The 22,105-nt window shown below is 31.3% G+C and overlaps 1 protein-coding gene across 1 annotated transcript; it reads right to left on the reverse strand.

Annotated features, from left to right (window-relative positions):
* Positions 1 to 19,516: 19,516 nt before the first annotated feature.
* LOC118045593 (protein SHORT-ROOT) lies at positions 19,517 to 21,612 on the reverse strand. Its single transcript, XM_035054262.2, has one exon. It carries the CDS (start codon positions 21,245 to 21,247, stop codon positions 19,715 to 19,717), a length of 1,533 nt encoding a protein of 510 aa, XP_034910153.1. The 5' UTR covers positions 21,248 to 21,612; the 3' UTR covers positions 19,517 to 19,714.
* Between the last annotated feature and the right edge of the window lie 493 nt (positions 21,613 to 22,105).

The following is a 22,105-nucleotide window of genomic DNA, read 5'->3' on the forward strand; positions in this document are numbered from 1 at the left end:
GGTATTCATGGTGATAGTTTATGTTAACAACAAATCAAGTTCCTTTCATAGTACAGGTGTAGGTTATACCATAAGGTTGGGCTATGAAAGTGCCAAACATTTGTTGTACCAAGGATTGTTCAATACAAATCTAGATTAACCATTTAACAAGTAAGGTATTAAGAGTGAGCAAGATAATAAAAATAAAACATGTTAGTATCAAGCATTAAAGTCCATGTTGAGTTTATATTATACATATTCTTACACCATTAGTGTAACCTTTTTACCTTGACATAATAGATTTAGCTAAACATAATGAAAGAAAGAAACATAAATAAACAAGATAAAAATATAATTATATAAGTAAAGGTAAGGAAATGAAAAGCATAAACAAGAGATTAATATAACATAAAATAAAACTTAAACATTACAAAATACAAAGAAAGAGAGCAAGAACATGATCTTAATCTGAATACCAAGATGCCTAAATGTATGGCAAATGCCTCCTTTTATAGGCCAAAATTTGGAACTATTGATTTGATGAATAATTGTTGAGTGGGTGGCTACATCTTGACTTGGTGACAATCTTTATCTTCATGTTTGAATAAAACGTCATTGCTAACATTAGAATTTTAACCACCTTTACTCATGAAAGTTCTAGAACATTGTCTCAGCTTTCCAGGAAAAACAATTGAGGTCATTTAGACTTCTAGAACTCGAGATATGGGCTGAACACTAAACAATGTCTAGGCTGCAAGACAGATTCAGACTTCTCTGTTGTTGCTATAATTTGGACTTGAAAACGACATTTTTAAATCTTGGACTCCACATGAAAGTTTTAGGCTTATATCTTATCTTTTCATCCATATAAAGCAGACCTAAATCTAAGATCTACAGCTCCAGATATGACCCAATTACCGAATAGTGTTCCAATTTGGACTGACCAACATCACTTTTCTAAGCTTCACCCTCTCTTTATCTTCACAATTTCAGTAGTTGAATTCCTCAATCAATCCTTTGATTTATGTGATAGGCCTGCATTTAAGATGAACATTTACCTTATATTAAGGTATCTTATAGTATCAGACTTGTTATTATAAAAAATGTTTTAGTTAAGGAGTTATTGATACTTCAAGTGCAAAATGATGATATAAAACCTTGATAAAAATGCACTTTTAAGTACTGATCACCAAGATCAATGGTGGGAAAGTCACTTTAAGAGACAACTCAAAAGGAAAGATCATTGGAGTTAGAAATATTGGAGGTAAGTCTTCTCTTTCACCAGAAAAGGTGTTTCTTGTAAATAGTCTAAAACATAATTTTCTAAGTATTAGTCAATTGTATAATGAAGGCTACAAAATCATGTTTGACCATGCATGTTGCTTAATAATTGAAAATGATAACGTTTTATTTTATTGGTAATAGGAAAGAAAATATTTATAAGATTAAAATCGATGCATGCATGAGGATAAAAAGTTGTCTTGTTGCTAGCATTAATGATAGTTTTCTTTGGCATAGAAAACTAGATTATATAAGCATGAACATTCTTTCTAAACTTGTAAAAAATGAGGTTGTTAAAGGACTCCATCATATTGAATTCAAAAAGAAAAAGTTATGTGATGCTTGTCAAATGGGTTAACAAATGAAAGCATCTTGTAAGAGTAAGAACAACATCTCTACTAAAAGACCTTTAGAATTATTAAATACAGATCTACTTGGACCAACTAGAACTAGAAATATAAGTGTTATTAGGGCCTCGTTTGTTTACTTGGAAACTGGTTTCCGGAAACCAGTTTCCAAACTTTCCTGTGTTTGTTTGTCATTAGGAAAGTTGGTCAACGGAAAACACTTTTCGGTCAACGGAAAATACTTTCCAGACAATTTTAGTCAATGAAAAATTTGGTTTGGTTTTCAGGAAAGTGTTTTCCCTTTAGCTGTGTTTGTTTTCCGGAAAGTGGTTTCCGGGAAATCACTTTCCAAACTTTCTTGTGTTTGTTTGTCATTAGAAAAGTTGGTCAATGGAAAACACTTTCCAGTAAAAGGAAAATTTGGCTTGGTTTTCAGGAAAGTGTTTTCCTAAAAAATTTGGGGGAAAACACTTTCCGGAAGTTGTGAAAAATTTAGAAATGTCATTATTTGCTGATTATATCAAATTTGATCCTCAAACTTTTGATCGCTATATATATTTTGTTTTTAATATTTATTTTCAATTTCATCTCTTAAAATTTTATTTTTATATTAATTTTGGTCCTTATTTTTATAATTGTTATTTTCTTTTTTCTTATCATTTTTTTTATTGAAAATTTTTATCTATCAGATTTGGTCCTCATTCTTTTGATTGTTACTTATTTTATTTGAAATAATTTATGAAATGTTGATTATTATTATTTTAATTTATTCATCTTTTTATTTTTTTAATTTTTTAGATTTGATCTCTATTATTTTGATTATTATTTATTTTATTTGAGATCATTTATGAAATTATATTTTTTTTTTCAATTTCATTCTTCATTCAACTTTTTTAATTTGTAAGATTTGTTTTTATTATTTTAATAAACTTGAGAAAAATAAAATATTAATAAGTTATTTTCCAGCTCATTTTCCATGACATAACCAAACACTGGAAAGTGTTTTCCAGCTTATTTTCCATTACACTACCAAACATCGGAAAATAGTTTCTCGGAATTCACTTTCCCCGGAATTCACTTTCCAAAAGGAAACTACTTTCCAGCAAACAAACGGAGCCTAGATATGTGTTTGTGATTGTGTATGACTTTATAAGATAATTATGGGTTTTGATTTTAAAATTAAAATATAAAACTATTTATGAATTTGTAAAGTTTTCAAAGAAAGTTGAAAATGAAAAAGGTTGTTCATCAATAATAAACATAAAGAGCAACCATGGTGGCAAATTTATAAGTGATTTATTTGAAATGTTTTGTGTAGAAAAATGATACTACCATAACTTTTCAACACCTAGAACTCCCCAACAAAATAGGGTTTTAAAAAGGAAAAATCGGACTCTTCAATAAATGGTGAGAACAATATTAAATGAATTTGATACCCCTAAATGCTTTTGGGTGAAAGCCGTAAACACATTTTGCTATATTTTAAATCGTGTTACCTTGAGATCGGAGTTGAAAAAGACTCTTTATAAGCTTTAAAGAGGTAGGAAACCTAACATCTTGTATTTTAAAGTTTTTGATTCAAAATGCTTTAATCTTAACACCAAAAATAATTTGGATAAATTTGATTCAAAATCTAATGTTGATATTTTTGTTGGTTATTCCTTCTCTAGCAAGGCTTATTGAGTATATAATAATAGAATACTTTGTCTTGAAGAATCAATGCATGTCACCTTTGAGGAAAGTCAAAACGATAAAATTTATTGAGATTTCTAGAATGACATTAATGACAGTGTTTTAATATTTGAATCTTAATGATAAGACACATAAATAAGGACCAACCAAGCATAAGCAATTAACAAGAGATGGTAAGGAACTTTGTGCCATCAAAGGAGCTAAGTTATTTAAGCTATCATCCTTCTAAGTTAATTATTGGTAGTCCATTTAAAGGTACTAAAACTAGAGTATCTCTTACAAACATTAATAAGCATTGTGCTTTTGTTTCTCATAAAGAACCAAAAGCCTTTCTAGAAGCTAAAAAGGATGAAAATAGGATTTTAGCCATACAAGATGAGCTAAATCAATTTAAAAGAAATGATATGTGGGAACTACTCCTCATACCTAACAATCAATCCATTATAGGAACAAAATAGGTTTTCAGAAACAAAATTGATAAACTTGGGACCATAGTTAGAAACAAAGCTAAACTAGAATCAATAAGAATGCTTTTAGTTTTTGCATGTCATGCTAATTTTACACTTTTTTTTCTAATGGATATTAAAAGTGCATTTTTAAATGGTTTTGTCATGAAAGAGGTGTATGTTTTGATCATGTTTTTAAACTCAAAAAGGGTTTATATGGTTTAAAACCAATGTTACTATCCATTTTTTACCCTATTTTTTATTTTGTTTTTGAAAAAACCAAAAATAGCAAAAACAACAAAAAAAAAACCCAAAAAATATGTTCTTGACGTATTTGTATCATTTTCGACATCTTTTCCAAAGAATTTAAAATAAAAAAAGAGAGAAAGAAAAAAGAAAAAGAAAAAGAAAAAATAAATTTAATTTTTAATGATCTAATTATAATTGTGGAAGAGAAAGGACCAATTGAAAACTTAAAAACCCTCTCACCGAGTAACCTATTTTTTTTAATCAAATGATCTACAATCATTCTCTTAATCCAAAAGTCATATTTTCTTTAATTTGCCTCCAAGTTATTAAATGAATGGTTGAGATTCATTTATGAAATCCAATGGTTACTTTTAATTTGCTTTGCCTTCAAGCCAAAAAAAAAAAGCACCTATAAATAAGTGGTAACACATACATAAACAAGGGGGTTAGAAGGATTTTAAAAATTAGTTAGAGCATAAAAAAAAGCCATATACATCATCAAGAAAAAAGGAAAACCAACCCCCATTTTCCCAAGAAAAAAGAGCAATAAACTAGGGGACCTCACTCTCTATTGGGAAAGAAGAACAAGACTAAACCGACCCTTCACAATCAACAGTCCACAACCAAAAATCCGAACCAGAAATTCCACCCATAGTTTTTAAGACTCGATCCGGTGGTCGGCCCAGTCCAAGGCTCGGGTTCCGGGTTTTGACCGGGTCGCCGGGTCGGCCGAGTCAAAATTTATTTTCTAATTTTTAAAAAAAAAATCAAAACGATGTCGTTTTAGCAAAAAAAAATAAAAAGTCAACGGGTTTGGGGGCGGGTGTTGACCAGGTCGGCTGGGTTTGGCCGGGCCAATTCCCAAGCGAGTTTTGGCCTCCACCCGGACCGGTCCCATGCCCGGGTCGGCCGGGTTCCGCGGATTGACCGCCGGACCGATCCGGGTTTTTAAAACTATGATTCACCCCCTCTCGGCTAGCTCCTCCTTGTTTCTAGTTTTTATACAACCAATCAACCATAATAGCCTTTCCACATACACCATTGCCCCACCCACCCACAATGATCCTTCAAACCCATACTGCTTTCCCTCTCACTAATTACTGATCCATTGACAACCCGTTCTATCTGCTCTCTTCATATCCCAGCCTCTTCTCCAGCAACCCCAACATTATCAGCAACCTTCAACCTTTAACCGAAGCCTTCACCTGTGGTAACGAGCCACCACCACCAAGTGAGCCAAACTACAACGCCACCTTCACTCGGGAGAGACCCCATCTTAAACTAATTTTTCACAAAACCATTTCTTGTTTTCCTTTTACACTTTCAAAGAGAGACCCATTTCAAGAACAAGAAAGAAATAAACCTCTCTTTCCATCCTCATGGTCCTCTACCACCATCTACCGTGGCCTATATCATCATCGTTAGAACACAACCAACTTCCCATCAATTAGTGCTAGTAGTGACCTTTAGGGTTGCTACCTCATTTCATTCCATGGCCTCTATTCCCCTCATGCCTATGGCTCCCCCCCTCTAGATGTAATCAACACCAGCCACCAAACCAAGATTAGTCCCCACGATTTCCCCTAACCGCTGCTTCCTTCCTTTTTCAACCAAAATGACGACCCTCTTTCTTGGCTTCCACCACCCATATAATCAACACCCTTCCTCTTCACACCGGCAGGAACCAACAACCTCCATCATCAATAATGAAGTCCAATTCCACCTTGACAGATCTATATAAAAATTGAAAGAAAATAATAAGAGAGCAGATTCTGTGGATAAAATCTAACTAGCTTTATGTGTGGGTTTTCTTTCTTTATGCAGGCAAAGTTGACACTCCTGTCACACCCGGGAAGGAAGAAGTAAGGAAGCCATCCTAGATTCACTATAATTTATTCCTTTGTAAGTGATGACGCATGGGCTTCACGGCGTTACCAGTGATAATGGCGTGTGAAGACCATGCGTCGCCACCTTTCTGCCATTCCTAGAAGCTTTCCAATATGGTTCCTAAGCTTCTTGCAGTCTCTCCAACACGTTTCTTAACCTTTTAAAAGACCATTTTGCAAATTTTAAGGCTCCGTTTGTTTGCAGGAAAGTGCAATTTTCTTTTTGAAAAGTGAATTCCGGGGAAAGTGAATTTCTGGAAAGTGAATTCCGGGAAAGTATTTTCCGATGTTTGATAGTGGTTTATGAAAAAATGAACTGGAAAACACTTTCCAGTGTTTTTGGTTATGTCATGGAAATGAGCTGGAAAATAACTTATTAATATTTTTTATTTTTTCTCGAGTTTATTAAAATAATGAGGAACAAATCTTACAAATTTAAAAAGTTGAGTGAGAATGAAATTTGAAAAAAAACTATATTTTCATAAATTTATCTCAAATAAAACAAATAATAATCAAAATAATAGGGATCAAATCTATAAAAATTAAAAAAAATTAAAAAATGAAGAAATTAAAATAATAATAATCAACATTTCATAAATTATTTTCAAATAAAATAAGTAACAATCAAAAGAATGAGGATCAAATTTGATAAATAAAAATTTCAATAAAAAAATAAATAGAAAAAAGCAAATAGAAATTATAAAAATAAGGACCAAAGTTAATATAAAAAATAAAATTTTAAGAGATGAAATTGAAAAATAAATATTCAAAACAAAATGTATATAAGCAATTAAAAGTTTGAGGATCAAATTTGATATAATTAGCAAATAATGACATTTCTAAATTTTCACAACTTCCGGAAATGTTTTCCCCTCAAATTTTTCAAGAAAACACTTTCCTGAAAACCAAGCCAAATTTTCCTTTTACTGGAAAGTGTTTTCCATTGACCAACTTTCCTACTGACAAACAAACACAAAAGAAAGTTTGAAAGGTGTTTTTTCCCGGGAAACCACTTTTCGGAAAAACAAACACAGCTAAAAGGAAAACAATCTTTCCTGAAAACCAAGTCCAATTTTTTTTTTTATACTAAATTCTGACGCGGAAAGTGATTTTCCCGTGACCGGGAAAAGTGTTTTTCCGTTGACTGGAAAGTATTTTTCGCTGACCGAAAATTGTTTTCCGTTGACCAACTTTCCCTAATGACAAACAAACACAGGAAAGTTTGGAAAAACATCTGGTTCCCGCAAAACTACTTTCCGGGAAACCAAACAAGGCCTAAATTTAGTTAGTGTTTTAAACTATTGTTAAATTTTAAGTTTTTTATGGGTTGCAAAAATTAAAAGAACTCTAAAAATGTGTGGGGAAATCACTGCAGCTTTCCCACGCCTTTTAATTATACTGATTATAATAATAATCATAATTATTATTATTATTATATATAATAATTTTTTATTATAATATATATTATTATGATTTATTATATTATATACATTTTTTTTTTTCTTGCTTTAGCAGTTTTTTATTTCGTTTTTTTTTGCTTTTGTTTTTTTTTTTCTGTATGCCTGTTTTTTTCTTTTTTTTTTCTTTTGTTTTTTTTTCTGGAGCTTTTTGTTTTTTCCCACTTTTTGTTTCTTCTTCATTTTTTTTTACATGTTTTTTTCTTTTCTTTTTTTTTACTCAAAATGACTTTTTTTTTCTTTTTTTTAATTTTTTTTCAAAATTAGCTTTTACTAATTTTTTAAAAAAATATTAAAGAACTCTAAAAGGCGTGGGGAAATCATGTAGCTTCCCCACGCCTTTTAATTATACTGAATATATAATAATAATAATAATAATAATTATTATATTAATAATAATTATTATAATTATAATTATATATTATATATAATTTTTTTTCTCTTCTGTAGCAGTTTTTTATTTCGTTTTTATTTCTTCTTTTTTTCTGTTTTTGTTTTTTTTTTCTGCAGCCTTTTTTTTCCCTTTTTTTTTCTTTTTGTTTTTTTTCCTGGAGCTTTGTTTTTTCCACTTTTGTTTTTCTTCTTCATGTTTTTTACATGTTTTTTTCTTTTCTTTTTTTTTTTACTCAAAATTGACTTTTTTTTTTTTCTTTTTTAATTTTTTTTTCAAAATTATCTTTACTAATTTTTTTTAAATACTGAGCTGGTTGAAAATTTAAACCTATATAGCTTTTTTTCTTTAAAACATTGTGGATTGCTATAATATTTTCATACATTGTTTTTTTTTTTTTCTTTTTATGATTTATTTATTCCTTTTCTTTTTCAAAATGATCTTTGTGTAGATTTTAATTTTTTATATATTAAGTTGGTTTGAGATTTTTAGCATTGTAGTTTATTTTTTAAAAAAAATATGGATTGCTACAGTGTTTTCCTTGCATGGTTTTTTGTTTGTGCTGCAGTGTTTCCCCACATAACTTTTTTAAAAAATTATCTTTATCGAATTTAGTTTTTCAATATTGAGCTGGCTGATAATATAGCTTTAGCTTTCCTCCAACATGTTTTTTTTTATTTCTTTTTTTTTTTTCTAAAATTGTCATTTTTTTACATATTTTCTTTTTTTTGTTAGAATTATTTTTGTTGATTTTATTTTTTTGCTATTGAGTCTGGTTGAAATTTTAGTTTTTTTTGGTTTTTTCTTTAAAACACTGTAGCTTTCCCCGGCGTGTTTTTTTTCTCAGCTTTTGTTTCTTTTTTTTTACATGTTTTTTTTTTTTCATTTTTTTTACCCAAAATTGAATTTTTTTTTAAAACAAATAGTCTTTGTCGGTTTTATTTTATATTGAGCTGGTTGAAAAACTTAACTTTGTAGCTTTTTTTTTAAAAAAAAAAAACACTATGGATTGCTACAGTGTTTTCCCCTATATGGTTTTTGTTTGTCTGCCTAGTGTTTTTCCCACATGTTTTTTTTTTAAATTATCGTTGTCGAATTTATTTTTTCAATATTTGAGTTGGTTGAGAATTTAGCTTTACCTTTAGCTTTGCCCCACGTTTTTTTTGTTTTTTTTTAAATTTTTTTCCCAAAATTGTCTTTCTTCTTTATATTTTTTTTTCACTAATTATTTTTGTTGATTTTATTTTTTTACTATTGAGCTGATTGATAATTTAGTTTTTTTTTAATTTTTTTTCTTTAAAACACTAGATTGTTGCAGTGTGTTTCTCTACATGGTTTTTTTATTAAATAATTTTTTTTTTTTCAGAATTATCTTCGTCGATTTTTTTTATATTAAGCTGGATTGAGAATTTAGCTTTTTAGTTATTTAAAACACTGTAGATTACTACAGTGTTTCCCCACTTTGATTTTTTGCTTGCTACAGTGGTTTTTTCCCCACATGTTTTTTTTATCGATGTTTTTTTCCAAATATGTTTTTTTTCAAATTTATTTTTTTTATACTGAACCGGCTAATAATTTAGCTTTTTTTCCTTAAAACATCGTTGATTGCTACACGTGTTTAAACCATATGCTTTTTTTTTTTTTTTTTTTTTTTTAAATGATCTTTGTCGTTTTTTATTTTTTTATATTGAGCTGATTAAAAAAATTACAACTGTAGATTTTCTCATGAAACACTTTTAGATTGTTATAGTGTTTCCATGTATGTTTTTTTTTCCTTTTGTTTTTTTTTTTATATTTGTCAAAATTATATTTATTGATTTTTTTTTAATATTGAGCTGATTGAGAATTATAGTTATATATTTCCTCACAAAACACTATAGATTGCTACAGTGTTTTCTTAAATGATTTTAATATTTTAGCTAGTTGAAAATTTAGCTTTAACTTTCCCCACATGTTTTTTTTTTTCATTTTTTTATTATTTGTTTTTTGCTTTTTTTTTTCTACCAAATTGTCATCTTATTTTTTTCAATTTTTTTGTGTTTTTTTTATAATTTTTTTTATCGATTTTATTTTTGTAATATTGAGCTGGTTGAGAATATAGTTTTGTAGTTTTTTCCTTTAAAATATTGTGGATGGGTAACATTTTTTTTATATGATTTTTTTCACAAATCCATAATAATGCATAAGCATGCCACAAGCCCGCGGCATCGCACGGGCATGTCACGCCTTTTACTAATATATTTACTTATTCATATATTATATTATTATAATTATTATATCATAATTATAAATATAAATATTATTATATTGTATTGTATTATATTATATTATATAACTATTTTTTTCTTTTTAATTTTTGTTAATGAATTTTTTTTGTTTGATTTAGTTTGTTAATGTTAATTTTTTTTTTAGTTATCAGATTTTCATGATACGGATCTCGGGTTTGATGGGTTAGCCTGATTTGACAAATTATTTTTTTCATTTAGTTTAGTTTGTTAAAGTTAATTTTCTTTCTATTTAATTTTCATACTTTCATGACACGTGTCCTGGGCTTGACGGGTTAACTTAGTTTGATGGGTTAACCCAGTTAATTCTGGGTAAACCCGTCATTTGTTTTTCTATTTAGTTATCAAACTTTCATGATGTGAATCCCAGGTTTTACGGGATAACCTGATTTAAAGGGTTAACCCAATTAATTCAATTTTTTTTTCTTTTTCTTCATTAGTTTTTTCCTTTTTGTTGTTTTTTTTAATCAATCTATTTAATTATCACACTTTTATGACACGACCTTATATTTAGACCCACATCCAACTTTCTTGGGTCCAGTGTTGCAGCCAGGCTAACTTAAACTTGGGTCATGCAAGTTTATTTTTATTGTTAATATTATAAATATTACTCTTAGGTCAGACGTTGCAGTCAAACCCAAGTTTTTTGGGTATAACTTTGCAGAAAAACCCAAAATTTTTAAAATTTTTATTTGTTTTAATATTTTTTATGCAAAAAAAATGACCCGCGGCATCGCGCGGGTCAAGTGTCTAGTGTATTTATAGGGTGTGTGAGTAAAAATATAGTAAAAAGAAGAATGTGTGAGTGCATTCTTTATTTTATTTTATTTTGTGTTAAATAGATAAAAAAAACATAAAATGATAAAACATAAAAATATTTAATTAGTCAAAATGTTTTAAGTGCATATGGCTAAGTTTCAAAAAAAAAATCATATCTCGTTTAAGAGCAATTACATGGTATGTTATATTTTTTAGCATGCATTTTGAATTTAATAACCAGTTTGCTGAATTCAAAAGAATTCAGCCAATATTTCAATAACCGATAAAATTTTAATTCATAAAAATAAATATTCAATATTTCGGTATAAATGTTGAACCTATAAGTAAGCTGATATTAAATATTAAAAGTTGGCAAGAAAATTCTCAGAATTATTATAAATATCACCAACATTATTTGGGAGTTTTTTCCCCACAACATATAAGTTGTGGAAAACCCTTCCATCTTCCAAAATAATTGAATCCTATCAGGGCACCTACATGGATCCCCTTTATAAGAATTCATTTGGGCACATGAGCCCATAATAAATTCAAAAAGCTAGATTTATTCACACAAATAAATCTTCACACCATGCTATAAATATACCACCAGTTAGAAAACCCTTTAAAACCTTTAAACCATATTCAGACCATATAATGCAATTTACCTTAGGTAAGGTGTACAAGGGATGCAAATACCCTTTCTAGCTATAAATAGTCACTTATCCTTAGAATCTTTGATAAAATCAGTACATGTCGGGTTTACTAACGACCCTAAACCAAACAACTAGGTGGTTCAAAGAGACTTTCAATAGACTTCATCAAGATACATGGGCTAAGGTGGATTCAAAAAGATATTTAATAATTAAGTACAAGCCTTAATTAATTTATTTATGTTCAAGAAGGGTTTATAGGTCCTTTTCTTATTCACACATTACAAAAGGACTGGAATAAGAAAATTCAAATATACTAATGTTGATCTTTCACTATTATTTTGGTCATAACTAAAGCTATGAAATGAATTTTAATGCGATTTTAGTTTTATTGGAAAATAGACATCCATAGCTTTCCAGTGATATACAGAATGACTTTCGATGTATTAATACAAGAGAGAACTATATATTTGAAGTTGAGTTTTGATTCTGCCACCAGATTAAAAAATGACTTTAATCTTATTTAAATTAGTAGGACTATTGTTTTATTTATATCAGGTGTCAAGGATACGGACATTATGCTTTGGACTGTCCAAATAAGAGAATCATGATGATTAAAGATAATGGTGATATTCAATATGAAAATGACATATTTGATTGTGAAGGTATGCCATAATTGGAGGATAATGATGGGGATGAGTTAGCATTATCAGTTGAGGAGTCCTTGGTTATAAGGCGAACACTTCAAGTTTATATCAAGAAAGATGAAACTAATAAAAAAAGGGAGAACATCTTCCATATGTGTTGCTATGTATAAAACAAGTTGTGTAGTTTAATTATAGATAGTGAAAGCTGTGTTAATATTGTAGTACCACCCTTGTTAGTAAACTGATTTGTGTATTGTTAAACATGTTAAACCATATAAATTGCAATAGTTGAGTGGTAGTGGGGAAGTGAAGGTTACTGAACAGGTTGTGGTTCCATTTTCTATTGGGAAGTATGTTTATGAGGTTCTATGTGACGTGGTATCAATGCAAACAAGTCATAACTTATTAGGGAGACCATGTAAATATGATAGGAAGACAATAAATGATGGTGTTTGAAATAATTGTTAAAGATGGTAAAACCATCACCCTTGTACCCTTTACACTCAAATAAATGTATGATGATCAAATAAAGTTAAAATGTGAGCATAAGGCTATAAAGAGAGAAAATCAAAGTGAGGAACAAAGGGATAGAAGACAATCAAATTCGACTAGATCCTAAAGCACCATATCTACCCATTCAGCCACCCAAAACTAATCCACCCAAACATTCGGCCACCACCCAAAGAAAAAAAAGAGTGAAGAAAGTCAATAATTATAGCAAGATTTGTGTGGAAAAAACCAAAGAAACAACCAATTTTTTATGCTAGAGAGGGTCAGGTTAGATTTGCATTTTTCATTAACAAGCTAATGATTTTACTTGTATACAAGGAGGCTTGTTTTAATACTAATGAGATTGACCATTGTGTTTCTAATGTGGCTATTTCTTTGTTACAGGAGTTTGATGATTTGTTCCCCGATAATATTCCTAGCAGATTACCACCATTGAGAGGGATAGAACATCAAATTAATTTTGTGCTTGGAGCTTCAATTCCTTAATTGACTAGCCTATATAAGTAATCCCGAGAAGACGAAGGAGCTTTAAAGGCAAGTTGATGAATTGATGGAAAAGGGGAACATTCATGAGAGTATTAGTCTGTGTGTTGTACTCGTGCTACTTGTACCTAAGAAGGATGAAACATAGAGGATGTGTGTTGATTGTTGAGTGATTAGTACTTAAAAGTGCATTTTTATCAAGGTTTTATATCATCATTTTGCACTTGAAGTATCAATAACTCCTTAACTAAATCATGTTTTATAATAACATACCTAATAATATAAGATACCTTTAATTTATGGCAAATGTTCATATTAAATGCAGGCCTATCACATAAATGAAATGATTGATTGATGATTTTAAGTATTGAAATTGAAAGGATAAAGAGAGGACCGAACTTAGAAAAGAGATGTTGGTGCAGTTCAAACTAGAACATTGTTCGATAATTGGGTCATATCTTAAGTTCTAGATGTCTAAATGACATCAAATTTTTGGAAAAATTCGGTAAGACATAGGCCTACAACTTTCATATGGAGTTCAAGATTTAAAAAGATCGTTTTCAAGTCCAAATTATAGGAACAACGGAGAAGTCCGAATCTGTTCTACAGCCAAAACACTGTTCAATGTTCAGCCCATATCTCGAGTTCTAGAAGTCCAAATGACCTAAATTTTTTTTCCTAGAAAGATAGGACAATTTCCTATAACTTTCATGAGTACAGGTGGTTCTAGTTTTGATGCTAACAATGACGTTTTATTCAGACAAGAAGATAAGGATTTTCACCAAGTCAAGAGTTGGCCACCCACTCAACAATTAGTCATTAAATCAATAGTTCCAAATTTTGTCCTATAAAAGGAGGCATTTGCCATGCATTTGGGGGCTTGGTTGTTCAGATCAAGAACTTGCTCTTGCTCTCTCTATTTATATTTTTTTTTTGTAATTCTTAAGTTTTGCTTTCATTAATATCTTGTTTATGCTTTTCATTTCCTTTCCTTTACTTAGTTAGCTTGTATCTTATTTATGTTCTTGTTTTGTTTATTTATGTTTCTCTTCTTCATTATGTTTAGCTAAGTTTATTATGTCAAGGTAAAAAGGTTACACTAATGGTGTAAGAATAAGTATAGTGTAAACTCAACATGGACCTTAATGTTTAATATTAACATGTCTTATCTTTTTATCTTACTAATTCTTAATACCTTGCTTGTTAAATGGTTAATCTAGATTTGTGTTGTATAACACTTGGTACAACAAATGCTTGACACTCTCATAGCCCAACCGTATGGTATTTACCTACACTTGTGCTATGAAAGGAACTTAATTTGTTGTTAACATAAGTTAGCATCATGAATTCCTAACAATATTTAAAAGTTTGATGTTACTTAAATAAGATAATTAATATGATCATGTTAATAATTTATAATGAGCTATTAATGATAAATCATCTGATTAGAACCTTCTTTGTATGTGGTTTCCAGTTAAATAATAAGAGTTTATACTATACTTGTTTGAAATACCATTAGTGGATCCTCTAACCTTAACATTTGTTTTTATCATTGTTTAATCCTTACATTAATCTTCCATCTCAAAGTTCTCATCATCTTCTTCTTCATCTTCTTCTTCTTTATTATTATAGTTGTTGTTGTTGTATTATTGTTGTCTATAATTTATACAATTAAACTCTCTGTGGTTCAATCCTGGTCTTGTCAGGTTATTTATTACTTTGACACTCTTACACTTGGGAGAAGACATCAATCTTTTGGTCGTGTCACTGAGCCATCAACAACATAACGGTAAAGTATAGAAATTTCATTCCTAGGCTTGATGACTTGTTAGATGAGTTACATGAATCCTATATTTTCTCTAAATTTGACTTGAAAAGTGGGTATCATCAGATTATGATGAAAGAAGGTGATGAGTGGAAAACAACATTCAAGACTAAGCATGATTTGTATAAATAGTTAGTAATGTTATTTGGACATATAAATGTACCTAGTACATTTACGCATTTAATGAATCATGTGTTGTGTGCATTTATAGGTAAGTTTTTGGTTGTGTATTTTGATGACATTTTAATATATAGTAAAAACTTAATTGAGCATCTTGATCATTTGCATAATGTACTTAATGTGTTGCGTAGTGAGAAATTATATGCTAATCTTAAAAAGTGTACCTTTTGCATTGAGAAAATTATGTTTCTTAGCTATGTTGTAACTGCGTAGGGTATCAAGATGGATAAAGAGAAAGTTAAGGTCATCCGGAATTGACCTACACCAAAATTGATAAGGAATTTTCATGGGTTAACTAGTTTTTATAGGCGTTTTATGAAAGATTTCAGTACATTAGCTACACCCTTGAATGAAGTTGTAAAAAAGTTAGTTGGGTTTAAATGGGGGAGGAACAAGAATGGGATTTTGTTCTTTTGAAAGAGAAATTATGTTCTACACTTGTTTTGGCTTTACCTAACTTTACAAAAGCATTTGAAATAGAATGTGATACATCTGGAATAGGAATAAGTGTTGTTTTGATGTAGAATCGGAGACCTATTGCATATTCCAGTTAGAAGTTAAGTGGAACAACCTTGAACTATCCCACTTATGACAAGAACTCTATGCAGTGGTAAGAACACTTGAGACATGACAATATTACTTGTGGCCAAAAGAGTTCGTAATCCATTCAGATCATAAGTCCTTGAAGCATCTGAAAGGACAAGGTAAGTAGAATAAGAGATATACAAAATGAGTTGAATTCATTGAAATGTTTCCTTACGTAATCAAGTATAAGCTAGGAAAAGAGAAGATAGTGGCTGATGCATTTTCGTACATGTATGTTCTTCTAAACACCATGAATTATATGTTAATGATTCTGACTTTGCCAAGATTTATAATGCAGGTGAACATTTGACTTTTGGTAATTTTTATTTGATGAATGATTACTTGTTCAAAGAGAATAGATTGCGTGTTCTTGCTAGTTCTTTACTTGAATTGCTTGTTCATGAAGCACATGGGGGTGGTTTAATGGGGCATTTTGGAGTTATGAAAACTTTAGATGTATTGCATGAGCATTTTTATTGGTCAAAGATGAAAAGGAATGTGTAACAAATCTGTGACACCATTGTCTATGCCTACTAAACCTTGGGTAGATATTTCTATGGATTTTATTTATATTTACCTAAGTCAAAAAAAGTAGAGATTCTATTTTTGTTGTGGTTGATAGGTTTTCTAAGATAATGTATTTTATTGCATGCCATGAGATAAATAATGCATCTCATATCATAGACTTGTTCTTTAGGGAGGTTGTACATTTGCATAGCATTCCTAAGAGTATAGTGTCAGATCGTGATGTTAAGTTTCTTAGTTACTTATGAAAGACTTTGTAGGGAAAGTTGGGAATTAAACTCTTATTTTTGATAACTTGTCATCCTTAAACAGATGGATAAACTGAGATAGTGAATAAAACTTTATCCAAACTTTTACGTGTTATTATTCAAAAGAATCTAAAAAATTAAGAATAATGTTTTCCTTTTGTTGAGTTTGCTTCTAATAGAATTATGCACTTGACCACTGACTTTTTTCTTTTTAAAATTGTTTATGGGTTTAATTTACTACCTTCTATGAATTTAATTCTTTTATTTAAAAAAAGGATAAATTTAAATGGTTACAAAAAAAAAGACAAGTTCAAATAATAGCGGGTCTACCAGGTTTGTTAAACTATTGCTTGAATTCAAAATTGAAGATGGAATGAACATGGTTTCATTTGTGGGTGCATTATATCATGGTAGTTTTTATTGCTTGCTATCAAACTTCATAGGTTGCACTAATCGACAATCCCTCGGTATTTGTGTGTGCTTGTGCATGCTTGCAAGTAGGGGTGATTAAATTCGGTTCGGTTCGGTTTTTATCAAAAAAAAGTAATCAAATTGATTTTAAAAAAAAAAAAACCAAAACCGGTTTGAACCGGCCGGTTTCGGTTCGGTTTGGTTCTATTTTTTAGGAAAAAAACCGATTCAAACTGGGTTGGCTCAATGTTTTTCGGGTTGGTTCAGTTTTTTAGTCTGGCTCGGTTTTGGCTTAGTTTTTTTTCCGGTTTGGCTTGGTTTTTTTTGTTTTTTTCCGATTTGGTTTTAGACTTATAAAACCAATACCGAACTGAACTAGTCAGTTTTTTTAAAATTTTAATTGGTTTAATCGGGTTATTTTTACGGTTCGGTTTTTTCGGTTATTATTTTTATAGTTTTCTTGGTTTCTCGGTTTTTTTGCTTACCTCTACATGCAAGGGAAGGAGCGGCAACTAATGGAGTAAAAGAGATTAGTTTCACGCCAATAGTAATCTTTTGAGTGACAACCATGTGTATAGGTCTCCTCTTGCAATATGATTTTTTTGTTAAAGAGAGAATCTTGTGATGGTGTTTTGTAGTGCAAATACACTAAGTTTTGAATAGTGAGGTATTTATGTGATTGATTAATTAATATTTATAAGTCAATTATCAAAGTGAACATATATATTATGCTACAATTTCACTACAGCGACAAAAACAAATTTATGAGTTATTTCAAAACATATTTTCAAGGGACTTTAATAAATATGAGGTTTAACAAACAAATTTGGGATTTTAGCAAAAGCTTTTAAAAAACCAAAAAGGAATTTTATGTTTTTGTATAAGTTTCCTAAGTAAATATTTGGGTTATTTCAATTGTAAGCACAATACAAAATGGCTTCATTTTTTCCTTTGATCCTTATATTTTTTTTTAAAAATTTATTAAGATATCAAATAGTTTTAATTTCTATTTCGACAAAGAGTGGTTATAGGAATTTTTTGTGAGAATACCATGTTATGTACGCGCATTCACTATAATGTAGTGGTCTGTTTTTTTGGATTGTATATAGAGCATATCACAAAAACTAATGTCTAATGCAAACACATGATAAGAAATATTTTCTACTAAAGTGGCAACAAATAACAGTAATAAAAAATAATTAAGGGTAAAAATAATAATATGATAGAAAAAGAGTTCAGAAAAGCCTTATAAATGGTAGAACTAGATAGAGAGGTGCTCAAACAATTGTACAAGTAGCCTGCTCTTTCTCCAAAACACAACAATATGTTGGAACACCCAAAATGCTTGCTCTAGCCGTTTTCTTTTTGGCTACTGCTCCTTCATTAATACATATACTGGCTTTCATAAAATAATAAATAAATCAATATTTGATATATTTCTAATTAACAAAAGGAAGGGAATCATCTCCTTTTCCTTTTCTCTACCTTTATTGTCAGGTCATAAAGCCGAATGCATCGTGGGAATTGGTCCGTTAAACTTCCTCAATACCGCGTTGCCGTCTGAACCTGGTCCCATGAAATATATTCATATATTCAATCAAGATCGACAGCGAGCTGGTCGGAGGAGTCAATAGTAGAATGAAAGGTAAAGGAGGTATGGGCCAATTCCCTTTAAAATGCTATAGGCAACTGAAAGCACACGTAAAGACGAAAATGGATAATTTAAAGAGAAAGGGAGTGGCAATATAAACGGGATGGTAATGTTAACGTGGAGCGAGCTAGGAGGCAAGTCTCATCAAAAGATTGAGATGGGAACCCTAAAAAGAAGTTCCCATTATAATATTTCCCCCCTCTCGTGGGCCATAGTAGCCCCTCCTTCACGTTATTAGACCGCCACCAAAGAGTTTTTTTTGGTCGCTTACAGAGAGAGGTGGTGGTGGGGGCATGTCTTTGCTAAAGCCCTGTGAAAGATGCTAGGCCAAAGAAACTAAGACTATGTCAACACAGCAGATGTTGGCCACTAATGACTAAACAACTTTTTATGAGATTCCCAAACACAGCCCAGCCCAGCCGTCCTCAGATTCTAAGGACCCTAATTAGATAACGACCTTTCTATAGTTTAAGCAGTGCATGCTTGCTTGCTCGATATTTAATTAATTAAAACCCTTATTCTGAGCAGATATCACTTTATATATTATACCACATACCAAACCCATTTCAATTTTGGACCTATACATAAAAATTAATCGATAAAAATAAAAGTATATTAGGGCAAGCCAACCATCTAAATTAAGCATATACCAATGGTGGTTAGGAGTACCTGCCTTTTGTCTTAATGCACACTCATGTTGGAGACTATGCGAAGTTGGACCCTGCCCGCCTCTCCCTTTGTGAAAAAAACTCTTAATTAAAAAGAATTATTCTCAGAATTGTATTGGTATTTTTTTAATAATTTTAATGTGTTTGTGTAAATTTTTTTTTAAAAAAATTATTCTAATGTTTTTTTAAGTTAAAAACACCTCACAAATATAATTAAATCATTTATTTACCCCAAAGATAAATCATGCTCAACTAATTTGTTTACATCGTTGAATTAAAAACGTTTCTATTATATGATGATTAAGAAAGCTATTTTTCATAAAAATAAGAAATAACCGCAAATGATAATTAAACAAAGATCAATGAAAATTGATTAACTTCATTTACTATTCCAATCCTTAATCCATGCACGTGCCCAAATAAACACATCAAACGTGCCAATCACTCAAACTAACTTTGAAAAAAAAAAAAAAAAAAACAAGAAGAAAAGCAAAAACAAAAGAAAAAAGAAAGAAAAGAAAAGTGAAAAGTGAAAAGCGAAACCATGGCCAATCAATGATCAGGGCCTCCATGCACTAGCCCACACCACCGGCTGTTCCTTCCAGCACAAGAATATTCCGGCATCCCCACCCTGTGTCATTGACCAACCCTCCTTATACCTCCTCAATAAGGCGCGTACATCATCACAAACCTCATCACTGAAAATTATCGGGCTAAAACCACATGAGTGAAGGCGTCCAGACCAGCGCGTGGCTGTTTCTCGCCTTTCGATCGAATCAGATGGAGGACATGCCACTAAGTCAACGATAGCGCGGCCTGCTGCTCTTTCAAGCATCAACTGTTCGTTACTGGTTCTTGGAAAGCTCTCATCCAATGATTCAAAGTAAACCCTAAACCATCTTAAACATTCTTGAAAACCCTTGACAAAATCCAGACCATCAAGATCAGCTTCTTCTTCAACAACAGTAATGATTCTTGGTTGCAATCTTCTAAAACTTGAAATAACATAATCTCGGCGACGAGAAGCTGGAGTGATTGAGTGTAAAGCACCAACACAGTTGATAGCGAGAGCCTCATCATCTTTAACATCCAATTCAGCTAAGTTTAGGTCACATAAATCACCAGCATGGTGGATAACATTAAACTTAAATGGGACTCCCATAAGCCTGGCAAATTTTTCCATTCTGTTACCAATTTCTTTCATTACCTTATGAACTGAAGCTAAACCTCCTGTACTAGTTGCACCAATATTATTACCACTACTTTTGCTAGCCACCACGGTGGTTAACTTCAAGTGTGGTGTCTCGTCAGTGCGAGTTGCTAGGGCTTCGAGCAAAGTAGGCCATTGGGTACAATATGTGTTACTAATATCAATAATATGCAATTTGTTTTCACCTTCAAATGCTTCCATAATTGCGCCATTACAAGATACGTGACCAAAAGTAGTCCAAGGACTCACCTCTTGAAACTTTAAAACCATTTTCCTTGTGGACTCAAAAGAGCAAGTTTTCTCTGATGCTGAAGCTAAAGTACGGTAACATCTCTCGCCGGAGTCGTTCATGCGGCTAAACAAAGCTTGGAGAAAATAAGAAGCAAGTTTTTGCTCTGTGTCACCATAAGGTGAACCAAGCTCATTAAGCATCCACATCAATTGCTGGAGACGAGCGCTGTTTTTATCCGCGATGGCATGTGCAGATTCAAGGAGGATATCGGTGACCCACTTGCCGGAAAATTCAAAGTTTAGGTCATGAGAAGGGGAGAAAGAGAAGTCAGCCGAATCAAGGACATGGTGAGTAGAAGGGGTGCTAGTGTTGGTGGTAGTAGTGGTAGGAGTGGTGGTGGTGGTTTGGTGTTGATGTTGTTGTTGGTGGTGGTGGTGATAAGGAGGATAGTAGTGCTTAGAAGAAGATGAAGAGAAGTCTTCCTCATCCATGAAAAAGTTGAAGCATTCTTCGTCTTCTTGTTGATAGTGATGATGGTGGTGGTTATTGTTTTGTCTTGATGATCTAGAGCTACTAGAGGTTCTGCTAGTAGAGTTGAAAGATTGTTCGGATTGTTGTTGGAGACTAACTAGCCTAAACAAGGTATCCATTTAACCAAAATCCAGAGACCCACATCAATAGAATTCGGATGGAGTTTGTTGGGGATGGCTTGGAGTGAAGGTCAGGTGATGGGTGTTTGTGTTTTTAACTGTGGGAATATTGGGGTAGAGAATGATAAAAGAGAGGATCTTGAAGTAGTTGGATATATACACACACACACATGTATATACCTACATGTTTAAATGTGCTCTTCTTTTTCTGTAGTCGATGTGAATCAAATGGGGTGGGGTTCGGGATATTCTTTTATCTAGCTAGCCCAGTCTTCTTCCTTTTTTTCTAATCAACTCATGAGAGATATGACTAATTAATATACGTTTTCTGATGTGTAAGAGCTTGGGAAGTTGGCATGAAAGAGCTAGCTCCTAGTGTTGAGAAATAGAAATGGTATCTGACAAAAAGATTAAAAAAGAAGGAGAGATAACAAGGTCTAGATCACCAAAGGGGTTAGTGGATTAGCTTTTCATTGTCTATGAGAAAGATTGAAAGAGAGAAGAGAATATTGTTATAGGTTTTAGTGGGGGCAGGCGTGCCAATTGGATTTGGGGAAGATAAATGAGTAAAGCTGCCGGCGTGCATCATCATTATCAAACCCACTATCATCCCTCCAACCCATCCTCTTCACATTCCTTGCCTCCTAATCCCTCTTCAATCTCTGCCAAAATTCCATCCCACTTTTTCCTTTTCTACACTGTGTAACATAAATCAACTTCCATTATAATAACTAATGCTCTTTTGTAATATAAAAATCTAGGGCGTGCTCTTTCACTTTTTCCCCACTTCCACATGATAGTTTATTTTTTTTTATATATATATATAGCAAACACTTATTATAAATCCATTCATTCCAT

The sequence above is a fragment of the Populus alba genome, chromosome 7, assembly GCF_005239225.2.
Source record: "Populus alba chromosome 7, ASM523922v2, whole genome shotgun sequence".
Lineage (NCBI taxonomy): Eukaryota > Viridiplantae > Streptophyta > Magnoliopsida > Malpighiales > Salicaceae > Populus > Populus alba.

What these genes read in the sequence shown, in the direction of transcription:
- LOC118045593 (XM_035054262.2), bottom strand. Translation starts at nt 21,247, where the DNA reads ATGGATACCTTGTTTAGGCTAGTTAGTCTCCAACAACAATCCGAACAA.